The following is a 17,464-nucleotide window of genomic DNA, read 5'->3' as shown; positions in this document are numbered from 1 at the left end:
TTCACCCTTGTGACCTCATTACCTCCCAAAGGCCCTGCCTCCTGATCCATCACATTGGAGCTTTGGATTTTAACATATGAATTTTGAGAGGACACAAACATTCAGTCTGTAACACTGTATTAAGACTTAGCCCAAATCTCCTTAAAAAAACAAATACTGTTTCAGGCACCTGCATTTCTCATGTAAATCATCTTAGGAGATTCTGCCTTGACACCTTGATTTTTAAACGTAGTTGAGCATTTTATTTAATCCTCACAACCTTGTGAGTTATATAATATTGTACCCTTTTATAACTAAATAAACTGAGATGAAAAGGGGAGTAAAGTAGCGGCCCAAAATCAATGACCAGAACCGAGGCTGAAGTTCAGGTTATCCTGACTTTGAAATCACGCTCAACTCTTAAGTGGTATTTTTTTTGAGACTTCCTGCATCACAGGTACCTGGGCTTTGCCCTAGACCTGTTGAATTATAATTTCAAGAGTAGGGGACCAGGAGCCTACATTTTTAATATGGTCCCTAATTGTGCAACACACAATTACTGCCTTCAAAGATTATGTATCTAGGAGAAAGAAGGAGTAGAATTAAGTTTTGTGTATTGCTCCATATTTATCTTAAAATATTAAAAGCATTGCTATGTGGATGTCATTTATTTTTTACCACGAAAGTTGGTTTGCAAATATTTAGATTTCTCAGATAAAAGCCATTGCTAGTCATATGGTGCAGTTTTGTACAAAATTATTAAAAGGCAGTGCCCTGGGAATTCTTTAGCAAGCAGACTTCATTACCCTAGTGTACATTAGAAAAAAGCAAAAAAGCACCTCTGTCAGGGTGGAAGAGCAGTGTGCCATGCTGCATAGCCATGGCAGCAGGAATGCTGGTGGGTTCTGACCCCACTCACCTGCTGTGCCCCGCACACTGAGGAGGTGGCCCTGTCTGGGAAGCTTGTTGAGAAAAAGACTTCTGTGTTCTCTGCGTGTGTTTATATGTCTGTTTACACACGTGATATTTCTTTTCAGGATAACAGTATTGGTGTATAAATGAGCAAAGTATACACAGTGTCTCTTGATTTTGTTAATTAATTTATTTTTTTCTAATTTTCTAGCTCCTTGTATTAAAAATATTACACAGATATCCACACATCCCACCCCATATACACACAGATGCAGCTGTATGAGCAGATTCTAGTCCTATACCTATGTTAGTACCTTTGTCACTTTAGAAGAAAAGATCATTCAGAATCGAGGATAAAAATCCAGTCTGTATCACAGCTGTGCCACTGTTTTCCAGAAACCACTGAGCACAGTGTAGGAAACATTCTGGCAAATAAGGGATTCTATCTGAGCACGAATTAACTGAGGGGGAAAATGGTGGCCTGAGTAATTTATACGTGTGTGTGTGTGTGTGTATGTGCGTGGTTGTATTTAAAATTTATTTTAAACCTGTGACTCCTTTCTACTGAAAGATTTTACTCAGATCATATTGGTAAAAAGTATCTGCACTTGTATTTTTATTATTGTGTGAGTTTTTAATGGATTTTTTAATATGATAAAACATCACATGGCGGTCTTACTTTTAATAGTGATATTTATATTAGTAAGTTATTTACAAAAGTTCTGACTTCAGTGTAGTATGGGAAACTAACATCTGTCTTAGACATTTTTTCTGTTTCCTTCAGCTCTATTTCTAATTTGCATGTGCTCAAAAATGATTAACATGCCCAAGTAAGAATAGTTAATGCATGGAAACAATCTGCCTGTTTTTCTAACTTGTATTTAGGTACAATATTTTTGTCTAGTTTTACAGTGTACCCAAATGCCCATCTATGAATGGGCATTCATAGAGTCCCTCCTCAAATTGTGCAATTTGTATCCAATTGTGCAATTTATATGCAGACTCAAGTTGCAGAATATAAACAACTGAAAGATACTCTGAATAGGATTCCAAGCCTTCGAAAACCTGATCCAGCAGAACAGCAAAATGTGACCCAGGTGGCACATTCTCCACAAGGTTACAACACAGCAAGGGAGAAGCCAACCCGAGAGGTACAGGAGGTAAGAGGCATGAACTGGTAATCTATGGTTAGGTCACTTTCTCTGTCAAGCTGCCAAGAGGGTACCTGCTCTTAATATTGCCAGCTTTTCTCAGAGAGCAGTAGTTCTCAAATTTTGGTGTATACCAGAATCGTCAGTAGGGCTTGATACAACACAGATTACTGGGCCCCAGGCCCAGAGTTTCTGATTTAGTTAATTTGGAGTGAGGCCTAAAGATTTGCATTTCTAACTGATTCAGCTGGTCTGAGTAGCACACTTTGAGCACTGCTGCTAGTGTTTTCTTTTTTTTTTTTTTTTTTTTTTTTTTACCCCGAGATGGAGTCTTGCTGCATCGCCTAGGCTGGAGTGCAGTGGTGCAATCTTGGCTCACTGCAACTTGTGCCTCCCAGGTTCAAGCAGTTCTCCCTGCCTCAGCCTCCTGAGTAGCTGGGATTACAGGCGCCCACCACCATACCTGGCTAATTTTTGTATTTTTAGTAGCGATGGGGTTTTGCCATGTTGGCCAGGCTGGTCTTGAACTCCTGACCTCAGGTGATCCGCCTGCCTCGGCCTCCCAAAGTGCTGGGATTACAGGTGTGAGCCACCGCGCCCGGCCACTGCTAGTATTTTCTGAGAAAGACTTGAATGTCTTTGTCTTTATTCATGTAGGTTTATTTGTCTTCAAGGAGCTGTAGTATCTGAGTTTTTCAAAGTTGGGGATTTTGAGGGGGGTTAAGGTGAGAAGGTTAAATGATCATGAGGATTTTATGTGATAGTCAACCCGCTCAAATATTAAAGTTAGTAATATATTTGAACTTGGAGCAGTGCTAGGTCTACACAGAGCGTGTCAAAATTTGAATTAAATGACCTGTTTGACACTCCCCCAGTATGAGTGCTAGTCAAGTATTACACTTTTTTATATTCTTGTTCTTTATAAAAATTAAGCCTTACTTAAGAATATCTCATAAGTGAGACATCAGAAGTAGTTACCATTATCATTAATTTCTACAAAATTTTTTTTCAATCATCTGTAATAAAAAATAGGCAAATATGGTTATCTTTCTGACAAAGTGGTTGTTTTAAATTTTTTAAGTTCAGGGGTGCGTGAGCAGGTTTGTTATGTAGGTAAACTGTCATGGGAGTTTGTTGTAAAGATTATTTTATCACCCAGCTATTTAGCCTAGTACCCATTAATTATATTCCTGTTCCTCTCCCTCCACCCTCTGATAGACCCTCCAACCTCTGATAGTATTCCATGGTGTATATGTATCACATTTTTCTTTATTGAAGTCTATAATTGATGGGCATTTAGGTTGATTCCATGTCTTTACTGCTGTGAATAGTGTTGCAATGGACATACACATGCATGTGTCTTTATAGTAGAGTGATTTCTATTCCTCTGGGCATATACCCAGTAATGGGATTGCTGAGTCAAATGGTATTTATATCTTTAGGTCTTGGAGCAGTCTCCACACTGTCTTTCATGATGGTTGAACTAATTTACACTCCCACCAACAGTGTATTAGCACTCCTTTTTCTTCATAACCTTGCCAGAATCTGTTATTTTTGACTTTTTAATAATAGCTCTTCTGATTGGTGTGAGATAATATCTCATTGTGGTTTTGATTTGCATTTCTCTAATGATCAGTGATGTTGAACTTTTTTTTTTCATATGATTATTGGCCACATATATGTTTGTGTTAGTCCGTTTTCATGCTGCTGATAAAGACATACCTGAGACTGGGTAATTTAAAAAAGAAAGAAGTTTAATTGGACTTACAGTTCCATGTGACTGGGGAAGCCTCACAATCATGGTGGAAAGCAAGGAGGAGCAAGTCCCATCTTACATGGATGGCAGCAGGCAGAGAGAGTGAGCTTGTGCAGGGTAACTCCTCTTTTTAAAATGGTCAGATCTTGTGAGACTTATTCACTATTGCGAGAGCAGCATGGGAAAGACGTGACCCTATTGACTGAGTTACCTCCAACCGGGTTCCTCCCACAACATGTGGGAATTCAAGATGAGATTTGGGTGGGGACACAGCCAAACCATATCAGTGTCTTCTTTTGAAAAGTGTCTGTTCATGTCCTTGGCTCACAAAGTGGTTTCTAACATTAAAGAGAAGACTGAGAAAACTTTCCACCAAGTTATGGTAATAATTAAATTGATGTTCGGGGTATTCCTTCAACAGACAGGTTCAATATCCTCATGGACTCTTGTTCTTTCTCAGGCTCTTATGTTAATGACTAAAGAAAACGTGACCAGATCACTGGCCTGGTAGTTGGTTCTATTCTCTGCTCTTGTCAGACTACCAGTTTACTGGATTAATCTTCCAGTGACTCAGAGCTTCAGTTTTTCCAACTCTGAGATGGAGATAGAAGTTATCTGCAGTAACCTTCCTTGCTAGGATCTTGTGAAGATAAATGACAAGTGTTTGAAAGTACTTAGAGCTCTTTAGAGAAATATTTTTCTGTAAAGCTGGGACAGTATTAAGTCAAACTTGCCAGATATGTGAGGATGTCGCTAGAATGTGCAACTCCAGTTGTCCTCAAATGTCTGAGAAGGACTTTTCTCCCCAGTTTATTAATACAGTCCAGTGTCTCACATTTGATAATTATATCTCTGCTAATTTAAGATAGGGTTTCACCATTTGTTTCAATTTTGGGAGAGCAATCTGACCAAAGAAGGTTTTTTTGTTTGTTTGTTTGTTTGTTTTGTTTTGTTTTGTTTTCCCCTGATCCTGAAGGTTAAAGAGAAAAAAAAAAAAGTGACATTTGTTTCTGTTGATACTTTATTCTCTTTCTTCCTCACTTTCTAGGTAGTGCAGATCATATGGAGATCGCTGAAACTTATAGGGAGAACTGATTTGAGTCAACTAATTTTAGAGGAGGGATATTCTGAAAAGACGTTTCTTTTTTTTTTTTTTCTCCTCAGGGTTTTCAATATTAGTAATAAAAATATTTACAAAAGACTCCTGCTGGTTTGCAAAGAAGAATTACTACTTTAATACATTAAAAATATTTTACTGTGTCTTGTTTAACAGGCACTATGTTGAACTAACATGGATGTTCATTAGTAATGGCATTCTTTTTTAAATTAGTAAACCAAACTAATAAAAACTAAACCCAACTCCTTAATTTTATCTTACCCTTCTCTTTTCAAATAGTTATTGAAAACAAAATTTACATTGAAGAAAATTATGTAAACATTTCATCACTTGAAGCTTTTTATTCTAAGGGAAAATAGGAATTAGTTTACTTCTGAGATATTGGTTACATGGAGGTTTTATTTTCCAGGTTATTTACTGTATTCTTCACAGATGAAGCTTTGCTTATATTATCTATTTTATAAGTGAGATTACATAGTAAGAAAATTAAGTGACTCCATTGCAGCCATAAAGCCAGGACTGTATATATTTCTAGACACCTTCTTATGTTGTAGCTGCATGCCCCATAGACATGGAAATAAAGAAATTATATCATTACTTTTGAAATGGAAGAGTGTCATTCCCAGTGATGTGCTTGGCCTAGGTGTCTCGAAATAGTGATGTGTGGCAGAACCATGAAGCAATTCCTGGAAGAGCAGAAGACACAAAACTCTATGCTACCACCCATAAGGAGACAGAATTTCAGGCTCCCCCAGAACCAGTCCAACAAGAAGTGGAACGCAGAGAGCCTGAGGAGCATCAGGTAGAAGAGGAGCACAGAAAGGCCCTGGAGGAGGAAGAAATGGAGCAGGTCGGGCAGGCAGAACATCTTGAGGAGGAACACGATCCATCACCAGAGGAGCAGGATCGGGAGTGGAAAGAGCAGCATGAGCAGCGAGAAGCAGCCAACCTCCTGGAAGGCCACGCGCGTGCTGAGGTATGAGGTCACCCGCTTCTGGTATGGTATACTGGGATGGAAAACCTGGTGTTATTTTTACATGTTAAGGTAATATATCACAATCTCTAAAATAAAAATGTGAGTGATTCTACTAAACATTATGTGCTCATATTTAAGTTTTCTCTTGTAATGTTAATAGCAGAGCTATTTGCATACCTCGGAAAGGTGATTGGTGATCAGAGAGCACAACTGTTGTACATGTGCATTCTTCTTTTTGTCAGTTGTATACAGTCAGAGATTCATTCTCACATCACCTTAATAGAGTAGAGCAGGTGAGCACCCAATGGAGCACCTTCCCAGTTTGTACCCAAATTTTGTCTTGAGCATCTTGAGGCGGAGAAAAGTCTCATTTTCTATGATCAGGCGTCCTCCTCTCTCTGTTCATTTATTGTCAGTATGTTGCCTTTTGCATTCACCTTCAAGGTGGTTATTTAATTATCAAAAATCTGATTTTATTACTTGGAGATATTCTACTGGGTGAGCATATCTAAACAGCCTCTGCTCAGGATCCCTTACTGGGCACACCACTTACACGTAAGACTTTTCCCTTTCTTAAAAAAAAAAAATGGCCAGGATTATTGTAAATGATGCTTTAAAAGAAAACTCTACCCTTTCTTCTTTTAAACCAACACTTATTGCAGCTAGATGCCTTTCTTTTACTGTCTCTAAACTGAGTCTCAATAGTAGGTTACCTGGCCTTTACATGGATGCTGATCACCTTCTATTTATAACTCAAGTTTTATTTGGCCTCAGATTTTCTGAGACTTCAAGCTGCTTGAGGCTTTAGGCTAAGCAGGTGTGAAGACCTCTGTAGTTGCCCTCTTGGGTAGTTGCAAACTTAACCTCAGAAAGCTTCTTCCAGTCTTGTGTCCTTCCCCAGTAGGGGAAGTAATTCCCCACCAGCTTTGCTTTCCAGCCCTCAACCTTCTTTGCTTTGGTGAGAATTGTGTGTGCTTTTGTTAGTTGGAGTATGGCAGGGAGGATGGGGAGTAGCTCAATGGAATACAGACATTTTTTATTGATGCATAACAGATGTATATATTTTCAGAGTATGTACAATATTTTGAAACATTCATATAATGTATAGTGATCAAATCTAGATAATTGGGATATCCACCACATCAAACATTTATCTCTTTTTTATTTTGGGAACATTCAAATTCTTCTCTTGTAGCTATTTTGAAATATAAGATAGATTATTGTTAACCGTAGTCACCCTACTGAACTACCAAACATTAGGTCTTATTCCTTCTCTCTAACTATGTTTGTACCATTCATCAGTCTCTCTTCATCCCCCTTCCCAACTCTGGTAACCATCAATCCACTATCTGTCTTATCAAGATCCTTTCTTTAAGCTCCCACATGGATGAGAACATGCAATATGTGTCTTTCTGTGCTTGGATTTTTTCACTTAACATAATGACCTCCAGTTCCATCCATGTCGCTGCATATGACAGGATTTCATTCTTTTTTATGACTGTGTGTATGTACCACATTTTCTTTATCCATTCATCCGTTGATGTACGCTTAGGTTGATTTCATGTTTTAGCCATTGTGAGTAATGCTGCAATAAACCTGAGAGTGCAGGTATCTCAATATAGCAATTTCCTTTCTTTTGGATGTGTGCCCAGTAATAGGATTGCTGGATCATATGGTGGTTCTATTTTTAGCTTTTTGAGGAACCTCCATACTGCTTTTCATATTGGCTATACGAATTTACATTCTCACCGACAGTGTACGAGGGTTCCCCTTTCTCCACATCCTCACTAGCATTCATTGTTGCCTTTTTGATAAAAGCCATTATAACTGGGGTGAGATAATATCTCAGGGAAGCAGAGTTTTAAGAATTGCTCTATTAGATTTCCCTTTAATCAGAAGGCACCATCTTCTCAGCCATTCTTAGTTTCTTTGGAAAAAAAGTTGAATATCTGCTTTTCCACTATAATCTGGAATGTGGCTTTTTTTTTTTTTTTTTTTTTTTTTGGCTATGCTTTGCCTGGGATTGGTATATACATTACTAGAGTTAATTAGCATCCCTCAGTCCTAAACTGTTCATGGAAAAAGCCGTAGGCATAGCATCAGGTCACAGATTGCCCGGTTAACATGAAGTTACCAAAGTTACCAACTACTTGTTTGTATCAGAGCCTTGTGAACATAAATTTTACAGTTTGAAACTGATATCTTCTGTTGTGCCTTCTGTTCCATTTGAGAAGGGAGCACATTGAAAATCTGCCTTAATACCAGCAGTTGGAAACATCTGCTGCTAAAGAAGCCAAGGGTGATTCAGAGAAAGTTGGGAAATAGGAGTTTTTGGACTTTATGTATAATCACAGTTCACCTGACTAATAGGCGTTAATAAGCCAGCCCTGCCTCCCGAGTTTGTCAGGAGAAACAAATGAAGAGAAAACCCAGAGGAAGTAACCCCTCTTGCTCTGCACCAATTCCTTTTCATCCCAGGTGTACCCTTCAGCCAAGCCAATGATCAAATTCCGATCACCCTATGAGGAGCAGTTGGAACAGCAGAGACTGGCAGTGCAGCAGGCGGAGGAGGCCCAGCGGCTGCGGGAACACCAGGAAGCTTTGCACCAGCAGAGGCTGCAGGGGCACTTATTACGGCAGCAGGAACAGCAGCAGCAGCAGCAACAGCAGCAGCAGCAGCAGCAGCTGGCGAGAGAGATGGCCCTGCAGAGGCAGGCCAAGCTTGAGGAGGGCCGGCCGCAGCACCAAGAGCAGCTCCGGTAGCCTTCCCCTTCCTCAGTGAGCGAAGACAGCCCCTGCTCCAGTTTGCATACGCAGATTCAAAACAGTTTTGTGCATTTGTGATTCATGAAGTTAAGGGGCTCATATTACTCAAATAGCTAAGGCAGGACAGCTACTTGAAAATTAAATACCAAATATTTAATTTTAAAAATAATATTTTTTTCTGCTTAAAAGTGGTAGGTTAGGTCTCCAAATAGCCTTACAGGCTTTGTGCCAACTTTATTTTATTTTATTATTAAAAGATATTTTATCTTTTTAAGATACCTTTTGAAAGTGTATCTGGAATTTTTATTCTACCTAATTGCATACATAAGAGGTTTTTGAAAAGTTTTTATGGCTTCTTAAAAATGTTGAGAAATTTTGCTTTTTACTGGCTTTAAAGATAAATGACCTATGTCAAATTATGCCTCTGAATTTGTCTCACTGGATTTATCATGTTTGTGTCTCTCGTAGGCAGCAAGCTCATTATGATGCTATGGATAATGATATCGTTCAGGGAGCAGAGGACCAGGGAATCCAAGAAGAGGAAGGAGGTGGTGAGACTTCTTAGATGATGAATGTTTTAATAAATTACTTGATAACATTGTGTATTACCAATGAGCCAATATTATATAACATCAATGAGCTATATGCATACCTGAGTAAGTGCAAAGGAGATTTGTGAATCATGTGTCTTTTTCTTAATCCTCTTAAGCAGTGCACACCGGTAGTGAAAAATGCTCAAGATAATCTGTTTCCTCTCTGTCATTTTGCCTGTAGTTTAAGCTTTTTATATACTAAATATAATATTTCTGACAAATTATTATAGTATTATTATGCTTTGGGAAACATCTACATTTTCTCCTTACCTTGGAAGTCCTTACGTCATTGCCTTAAAATGTTTTAAAATTCAGTCAATAGTAGCTTTCATTTATGGTAAGCACTTAATGTGTAACTTATCAAATATTGCTTACTGTTATAGTAGAACCAGAATGTAACTAACTTTCTCTTTGGCGCCACTAACACTTAGATGTGTATCCTTTTCTAAAAAGTCAAAAAGAAAGTGATTACATACAACCTCCCTTAAATAGCCTGTTGTGATATTTTACAGCTCTTACACAGTCAAGAAATTGTTTTCCTTGTGTCCCCTATGTGGCACTTTAAGCTTTTTTGTTCTAATATCAGTAAGACTAGAGAATGGTTTGTCCTCTTCTCTAAGTAGTAAACCCCTTTGTGCACTTGAAGCCTGATGGTAAGTTACCTTGTATCATTATTTTCTCTAGGCTTAGTACACTGCATATACTTAAACTTTCCTCTTCTATCTTAATTGTTTTAAGAAGTTTTCTTTTTTTCTTCTCTTTCTTTTGTTTGTTCTTCTCTTTTTGTGCTCATACAATTCTCTTTATCTAAGTATTTTTTCAAAAAGCAGCAAGTAAATGTCTGAGTATGAATGTGTGCTATTCTTTGCTGTGGCAGTCGTCGTCATTACTGTATCAGAAAATATGTGATGGGCTATATTTGTTTCTGAGCTCCACAGATGGGGTTGTTCTTCCTTGCATTTCCTGAAACTATCAATTTCTTCTTTTGGAGCCCAGCTATTTCCTCGGATACTATCAAAATTAGTTGATTTCTTCAGCAGTGTCCAATCAACTGGGCTTTTTTTATTGAGAAAGTTTTGATTGTTGTTGTTTTCTTGCATATGGGGGAAAAATTACAGCCCCTGTGAAAAGTATTTATTTTAGAAGAAAAGTGTCTGACCCATATCATCTCTTTGGACGCACAGTCTGTGAAAAGAACATAACTTTATTTGGAAAAGCCAAGACATAGGCCTTATGTTGAGTTAACAGAGGTGGAGGTAATATGGTCTGTAGGAAAGTCCACTGGTGGCTTTTCTTTGAGTTGAAAGGGAAATCCTGTTTGATTCATTTGGGGCTGATTTTAGTTTCTTTCATTTGCTAGCCTATGAAAGAGACAACCAGCATCAAGATGAAGCAGAAGGAGACCCAGGTAATAGACATGAGCCTCGTGAACAAGGACCCCGAGAAGTCGACCCAGAATCTGAGGCAGATGTAAGTATCCTCTCTTCTGCCCCTGACACATGGAAACTCATAAGGTGGGAAACAGAGTTGAAAATTTGCCTGATGCCAGCCTTCAGCCCCAGATATTTCTGTTACATCCTCAGCACAGAAGAAAAGTGGCTTGCATAATTATGTATGGGCAGTGTTTTTAACTGTAAACCATGGTGGACGTGTATGTGATGAGCTGGTTTAAAGATTGCTCTAGGGGAAAAAACAACAGAATTTTTTTTTTCTGATGACTTTTAGATTAATTGAACTGAAACCTAGAAAAGCAAAATTGAGAGACATTGAAATGCGTAGTAACTCTGAAAGATAGGGGGAGTAAAAGGCAAGTGTGGAAGTTGGAGATGGGACCAGAGAAAGGAAACTAACCCTTCCTGAGCGTGTCGAGCAGTCTGCTAGGGTGTTAGGTATGTTGTGTGGCTCTGTGTAACCTCTCAGCAGTCTAGTGACCGTTTTAATAAATATATGGATGAGGATGTGTGGTTTGAGACATGAAGAGTTGTTCAGGTACCACAATGGCACAGAAAATTTATAATATAAGTAGGTAGACATCTAATAACCAGCATTGTTATTTGTGTTTACCAAAAAAGACTGAGACCTCCAGTTCAGCCGGGTGGGCTAGATCCTTGGCCCTGCCTACAAGCGAAGCAAGCAAATGTTTAGTGAGCCTGTTCCTGTGTGTATGTGTAGATGACTTTTACAACTTATTTTAGCTGCCCTGTCATCTTTTGCTAATAGATATAAACTACCATGTTTATAACAGTCAGTCTTTGCTATCACGTGGCCCTGTTTATATCGATCCAGTGGATTAAGAGGAGAACCCATGTCCTTGATAATCATCGAGAAAGTCTTCCTGCTAGCTCCTTGAAGGCCTCTTGATGGAAACAGCTTTTCCACTTAACTTGCACCGAGGTGTGGCAGAACACGTTTCCCTGGCATTCCTTGCATCAAGATTTCTGAAAATATGCTCAAGGGAACCTAGTCTTGAAATATTTTCAGGAAAGAGCAAATACTTGAGAGCAGAAACATATGAGAGAGCAAGAGACTATGAAAGAGGAAGAAAGCAAGTGTACAAAGGCCTGCAAATGTGCATGGGGTGGTAGGAAGGGTATTTCAGTCACTTGTTTGGGAACTGCTGTAGACTTTCTTATCATCTGTTTATTTGTTCTGGGGAACATGCTGGGAAACACTGGCGTTTGTACCATTCTTACTTTTAATTAGAAATGGTTAATCCCACTTGTTCCTCTCTTTTTCTATTTTATTTGAATATAACAACTGTGCCTGCTAATTCATACCTGTTACTTGGTCAGAGTTGAGCTAATCAATTTTATGAACTTTTGCAAAAGATATTTGGTACTTTCTTCTGAAATGAATGTTACATTTTTCCTGTATTTCCATACAACTTTTTGGTAGTGCACTAAAGAAAATCCATATGACAAGAGATTGTGGAGTAATTAGAGTTTAGTGTGAAGGTGGCAATTTGTTAGTCTCTACATTCCCAAGAATAGTGTCATTTGCACTGGAATAGCATGGCCAGGGATGTGCAGATAATAGATCAGCTGAGACTGCAATGAACTCTCAAACACGTTCAAGACTCTGAAGTGAATTGAAGTAGAATCTTGTCTGAAGAAGACTGATAGAGACCAAATCCTACTCTGTGGCTTTACTGTCTCTTAGAAGCATTTACAGCTTTAGTAAGTGTCCTGTTGATGACCTGGGAGTGTTTGGGGCACCTCATGACAAGCATCACTGTTCTTGCCCATCTCAGGCTCTAAAATCTAAATCTTTATGAGAATGTGTATTATTTGGAAGGTGCTTTGGGAGCTTAAGTGGAAAATTGAAATAATTCTAAAGTTGATAATATGAAGGGCCTTTGTTGAGCACAGTAACTTGGGAGATGAGTTAGGGAGGACATTTTTCGTAATATATTGCCCTGTTGGGCAGTTGGGTAGCTCAGACCTCTTTAACTCCCATCTCTTGCCGGTTCGACAGCTCTCTATTTCATGGGAGTGATTGTTAATAAAGACATTGGATCCATACTAGAAAATGACCATTTCCTTTTGAGTTAGCCTTTTTCTTGTCTTGTCTCCTTTTCACATCCTTTTTATAGATCCTTTCTGGTATGGGCCTTTTTTCCCATCAACCACTTTTCACCTCTGACATGTTAAACATTGCTTGCACAGGGAGTTAGTATAAAAATCAACATAGCAGTGAAAAGAGTTAATTGCCCATCTAAATCCCCCCACCTAAATTAGTATTTTTTTTCTCACGTGGTCCTCTGACTTTTATTAATTATTTTCTTGTTTATTCAGTTCTGTTCACAGTACTTGTGTCAGTAGAGTTTTGAGGACTATTTTGAAATCACTTGCAGGGAAGAAGTGCTATTTGTACCTCATTCTGATTCATCAAGCCTCTGACAAGTAAAGCAGGAGTTTTCTCTTTTGACAGTGCGATGCTTGATTCTTGTGAGTCTTGGCAAGGATAGATCTGAACAATTCAGGGAAGGACGATTTCATTTTCTGCCAGTGTGTAGCCTTTCAAATGAAATTAAACTTGATCCTCAGTTTTGAGGTGATAGTTGCTTTTTATTAAAATTTTACAGAGGGCAGCTGTAGAGGATATAAACCCAGCAGATGACCCTAATAATCAAGGTGAGGATGAATTTGAAGAAGCTGAACAAGTGAGAGAAGAAAATTTGCCAGATGAAAATGAAGAGCAAAAACAAAGTAATCAAAAGCAAGAGAATACAGAAGTGGAGGAACATTTGGTGGTAAGCAGATGCCACGAGGAAAGGCTGGATTTAACTGGGGTATTTTAACATAACATCTGGGGTATTTTACATAAACATCTGGTTTATGTAAAAGGTTAGTCGTAATCTACAGTGACGGAAGGTTTGCCACTTTGGTGGTTTTTAGGCCACTTTATCACGTGATATGCCTGTACTCTGAGAGAGAGGGTAACAGACATCCTGGGCTTTGTATTGGAAATGATTACTCATCATTTCCTGGCCCCAGATGCTTTGAAAGTGCCCTTTTCATGGTGGCATGCTTGTTCTTTGTCCCAGAGTACTGTGTAAAAGGCATCTCTGATGTACAGTAACATGAACCTCCCCTTTTGTTTCAACAGATGGCAGGAAATCCAGACCAGCAGGAGGATAATGTTGATGAACAGTACCAGGAAGAGGCAGAAGAGGAGGTAGTAAGAATTGAATCCCAGAGACTGATCAGATGGGTCTATCACATACACTGACTTTAAACAAACCTCAGCACTATTGACTTTGACATGCCTTCCGTAGAAATGTTCAGAAAGATTTAAGCAGGATAAGAAAGGGTTGTTTAAAGCAAAAATGGATCATGGCACTGGAGACGTTTGGTTAGAAGATAACAAATGCAGGGTAATAGAATCCATCTCTTTGGTTCTCACCTGAAATTTTGAATTAAGAAAGTATTTGACTTTTCAGGAATGGTGGACTTAGATTTGTGTGATCTTTTGTAAGAATATTTTCTCCTGTCTCCCTCTGCACATTCAGGGAATCCAAACTGGCCCCGGAACTTTCTCTTCAGGCATCTCCCTGGTGCCTGCCTCACAGGAATACCCCAGAGTGTCTATCAGAATCCACTTAACACCCTCCAAACATTTTTGTAAATTTTACAGTCTCTCCTTCTGGCCTATTCCCTATAAGAATTCAGTATCTTAATTAAATTTAACAATAAAGAGGGAGGAAAAAGGTGTAAAGAGCTCAGTTGAATAAAATGCAAAGATAGAGTTTCTTAATATTTTATTTTAGTTTGCTTTTCATTGTAAACTTCGGGCATCTTGTTAATTAGATATAAGTAGCATTTATTGTTGTGCTACTTATGGTGTAATTGATTTATTATGGTGCTGCATGTGGTGTAATTGGTGAATGCTGTTTGTTGTAGCCATTTTATCACAGCATTCTGCTGTATAAACAACTGCAATATTTTAGAGTCTGATACAAATTAGGCCAAAACCCTGTATTTAGTCTCATTATGGACCAGTAAGTAGTTCCCAAATTAAAACCCTGGTTCAGAGCTGCTTCTCAGCCAGGTGTCTTGCAAATGTGTGGTTTTTATCCCTAAGGGGAACTCCATGGGAGGATGGACATATGGCAGGCTAAACAGACACACCCCACCACTGGAGATCCTGTGCAGACTTCATGAGCTGTGCTCTCACACACACAGTGCCTTCGAATAGGTCTGCTTTCTTATTCTTACTGATTTTCTAAGCTTTTCAGAGCTGATGAGAAAATTTGTGCTTATACCAGGAAAACAGAAAAGGATGTTGCTCTTTAGGGTCACTGGCAACATCTCTAATAACATGCACTTTTCTGGCTTTATCTTTTTGTTCTTTGGTTTATCATCCTAATCAAGACCCTTGGCTGTCTTGTCAGAAAGAGAGCAGCAGAGAAAATAGTGACCTTGAATATTAAGACATTAGGCAAGGAAAAGATACTCATCCAGGCTTCTCATATAACAGGATGTCTAGAGTAATACCCCTTTGTTTTATTATGTCCAATACTAGGAATCTTTGAGGGATTAAAAGAGAAAAGGTTCACCTTGGCCTCTTTTTAAAAATTCAGAAGGTTAAACATAAAATTTTAATCAGTGTTTACTGATTCCTTTTCAATTTTATTTCATGATCAGTTAAGATAGAGGAGAGAAATCCTGAGATCCAAGAGGAATCAAGAGTAGAAAGAGAAGAAAGACAGAGGCAAGAGGGAAGGAGAAATGGTGCTAAGACAGAGGAGGTTGCTCTGGCTGAGTGCTGCCTAACCTCAGCAACTGCTCCTCATCCTGCCAATCATCCCCTTCAGATCTACTGGACTGACAGGACTCTTTCTCTTGCACCTGGCCCCGGGTCCTAATTCTGTTTCCCTGGTTCCCTGCCAAAAATTCTTTAAGCAGTGTTCAGGCCTCCTCCAGCCTGTGCTCCAGGTTGCCACCCTGTCACTGAGAACTGTTGCTCCATGTGCTCCTAGAGGAAGTCCCACATGCCTTTTATTCTTCCCAGTGTAACTTTCCTCTCTGCCCCCCGAGTATCCCTTGTTCATGCTGTGATGTATTTTTTGTGGTTATGAGATGATTAATGTTTGTATCTTCCCACCTCTGTCCATGGTTCCCAGGTCTTCCCTTGAGAGAGGAGAAGAGTGGTTCCCAAACACCATTTAGGCACTGGTGATAGAGACAAAGTTCTTGTCAGATTATGGCAAAATGAGAAAAATAAAGCGGAACATAGAATATGGAAACACATATTGCATTGTTTATAAGTGCATATGTGTGTGAAACCTCATTGGTGGAAGCACTCTGAAAACCATGAAACGTTATGGAACTGTGCATTTTTTTTTTGTTTTTTTGTTTTTTTGTTTTTTTAAATCTCCATTAAACCTTAGAGTCTTGCAGCTGCCCCAGCTAACCACTAGAATGCAAGGCCTGTGGCTGCCATCGCTTCCCTTCCCCTCCAGCGTACAGACTTGTTTCTGTCAGCATTTCTTCCTGGGGAAGAATTGCATCTTGCCTGGGCCACACCTGTTAAGAGGTATAGCCCATCAAACTTATAGACTTGGCCTCTAAGAGTAGAGGACCCAAAAGAAGTAAGATTTTAGGAAATTTATACTACTCTGCCTTCTTTTATCTTAGTGCAGTAGTATTATCTTTCTAAGACGTAAAAATTATTATTACTTACAAACATTTCTTGTTTCTTGTTTGGGATTGTTTGAGTAGAAGGCATGATCCTTTCCTCACATTGCTTACATTCCAAATGTTTTATCACCTTGTAAGCAGACAAGACAATTTATGGCATTGTCAAAAAGTGCTATGTACTCTTTAAAATTATTTACAGGTTCAAAAATATATAGATTAAATGACAAAAAATCAGAATACTTTAATTTCCCTCAATGTAACTGAAAACAGATTAATCTAAACATGCAGAAGAGAACAAGTACAAGGCATTTGTTCACCTTCACTGGCCGAATGAATATGTGCATACACCTACATGAGACTGCCAGCCTGTAAATCACCATGTCAAGAAGCTTTTCTTTTTTTGTTATTTTTTGTTTTTTGAGATAGAGTCTCACTGTCTCCCAGGCTAGAGTGCAATGACGTGATCTTGGCTCACTGCAACCTTTGCCTTCTGGGTTCAAGTAGTTCTCCTGCCTCAGCCTCCCGAGTAGCTGGGATTACAGACATCTGCCCCCACACCGGCTAATTTTTGTATTTTTAATAGAGATGGGATTTTGCCATGCTGGCCAGGCTGGTCTTGAACTCCTGACCTCAGGTGATCCTCCCACCTCTGCCTCCCAAAATGCTGGGATTACAGACATGAGCCACCATGCCCGGCTAAGAAGCTCTTCAATTGGAAAAAACTCTCTTGTTAAAGCAGGGTGTTCGTCACTATAGCTAATGTTGCTGAAGGCCTTTTGTTCATCACATTCTGTTTGTTTCTTTGGATCCTACTGTTCTTACCTACTTGAGGCTCAGCTTTCTGCCCTTGCACACCCATAATATCTTCAATATGTGAAAGAAAGGTGTTAATAGACACCAGGAGAGGGTATCTAGCCAAAGCCCATTTCAGACACTTTTCAGTGGACCTGTTTTATTTTGGATTTGGCTGTTTGTTAAACTTTGTGTCATCAGATAAGGCTCATTTCTAAAATGCCTAAAACATAGTAGATAGCATTGTTTGGGAAATATGACAAAGCATTTTGACAGCTTT

At 39.0% G+C, this 17,464-nt stretch overlaps 1 protein-coding gene across 5 annotated transcripts in view; it reads left to right on the top strand.

Annotated features, from left to right (window-relative positions):
- LOC105466107 (golgi integral membrane protein 4) overlaps window positions 1-17,464 on the top strand; it is an 85,009-nt gene that overhangs the window by 61,204 nt on the left and 6,341 nt on the right. For 2 of the 5 annotated variants that reach the window (XM_024788035.2, XM_011715053.2), the window contains 7 exons: window positions 1,893-2,051; window positions 5,559-5,891; window positions 8,370-8,650; window positions 9,126-9,205; window positions 10,611-10,720; window positions 13,335-13,502; window positions 13,859-13,927. In XM_024788035.2, the coding sequence (XP_024643803.2) occupies window positions 1,893-2,051; window positions 5,559-5,891; window positions 8,370-8,650; window positions 9,126-9,205; window positions 10,611-10,720; window positions 13,335-13,502; window positions 13,859-13,927 (1,200 nt within the window). Of the gene's footprint in view, window positions 1-1,892; window positions 2,052-5,558; window positions 5,892-8,369; window positions 8,651-9,125; window positions 9,209-10,610; window positions 10,721-13,334; window positions 13,503-13,858; window positions 13,928-17,464 lie in introns of all 5 variants that reach the window. The other 3 variants (XM_024788034.2, XM_011715046.2, XM_011715059.2) reach the window with 2 other exon arrangements.

The sequence above is a fragment of the Macaca nemestrina genome, chromosome 2 (genome assembly GCF_043159975.1).
Source record: "Macaca nemestrina isolate mMacNem1 chromosome 2, mMacNem.hap1, whole genome shotgun sequence".
NCBI classification, from domain to species: domain Eukaryota; kingdom Metazoa; phylum Chordata; class Mammalia; order Primates; family Cercopithecidae; genus Macaca; species Macaca nemestrina.
The sequence above is the reverse complement of the archived record's forward strand: the minus strand, read 5'-3'. Positions and strand labels throughout refer to the sequence as shown.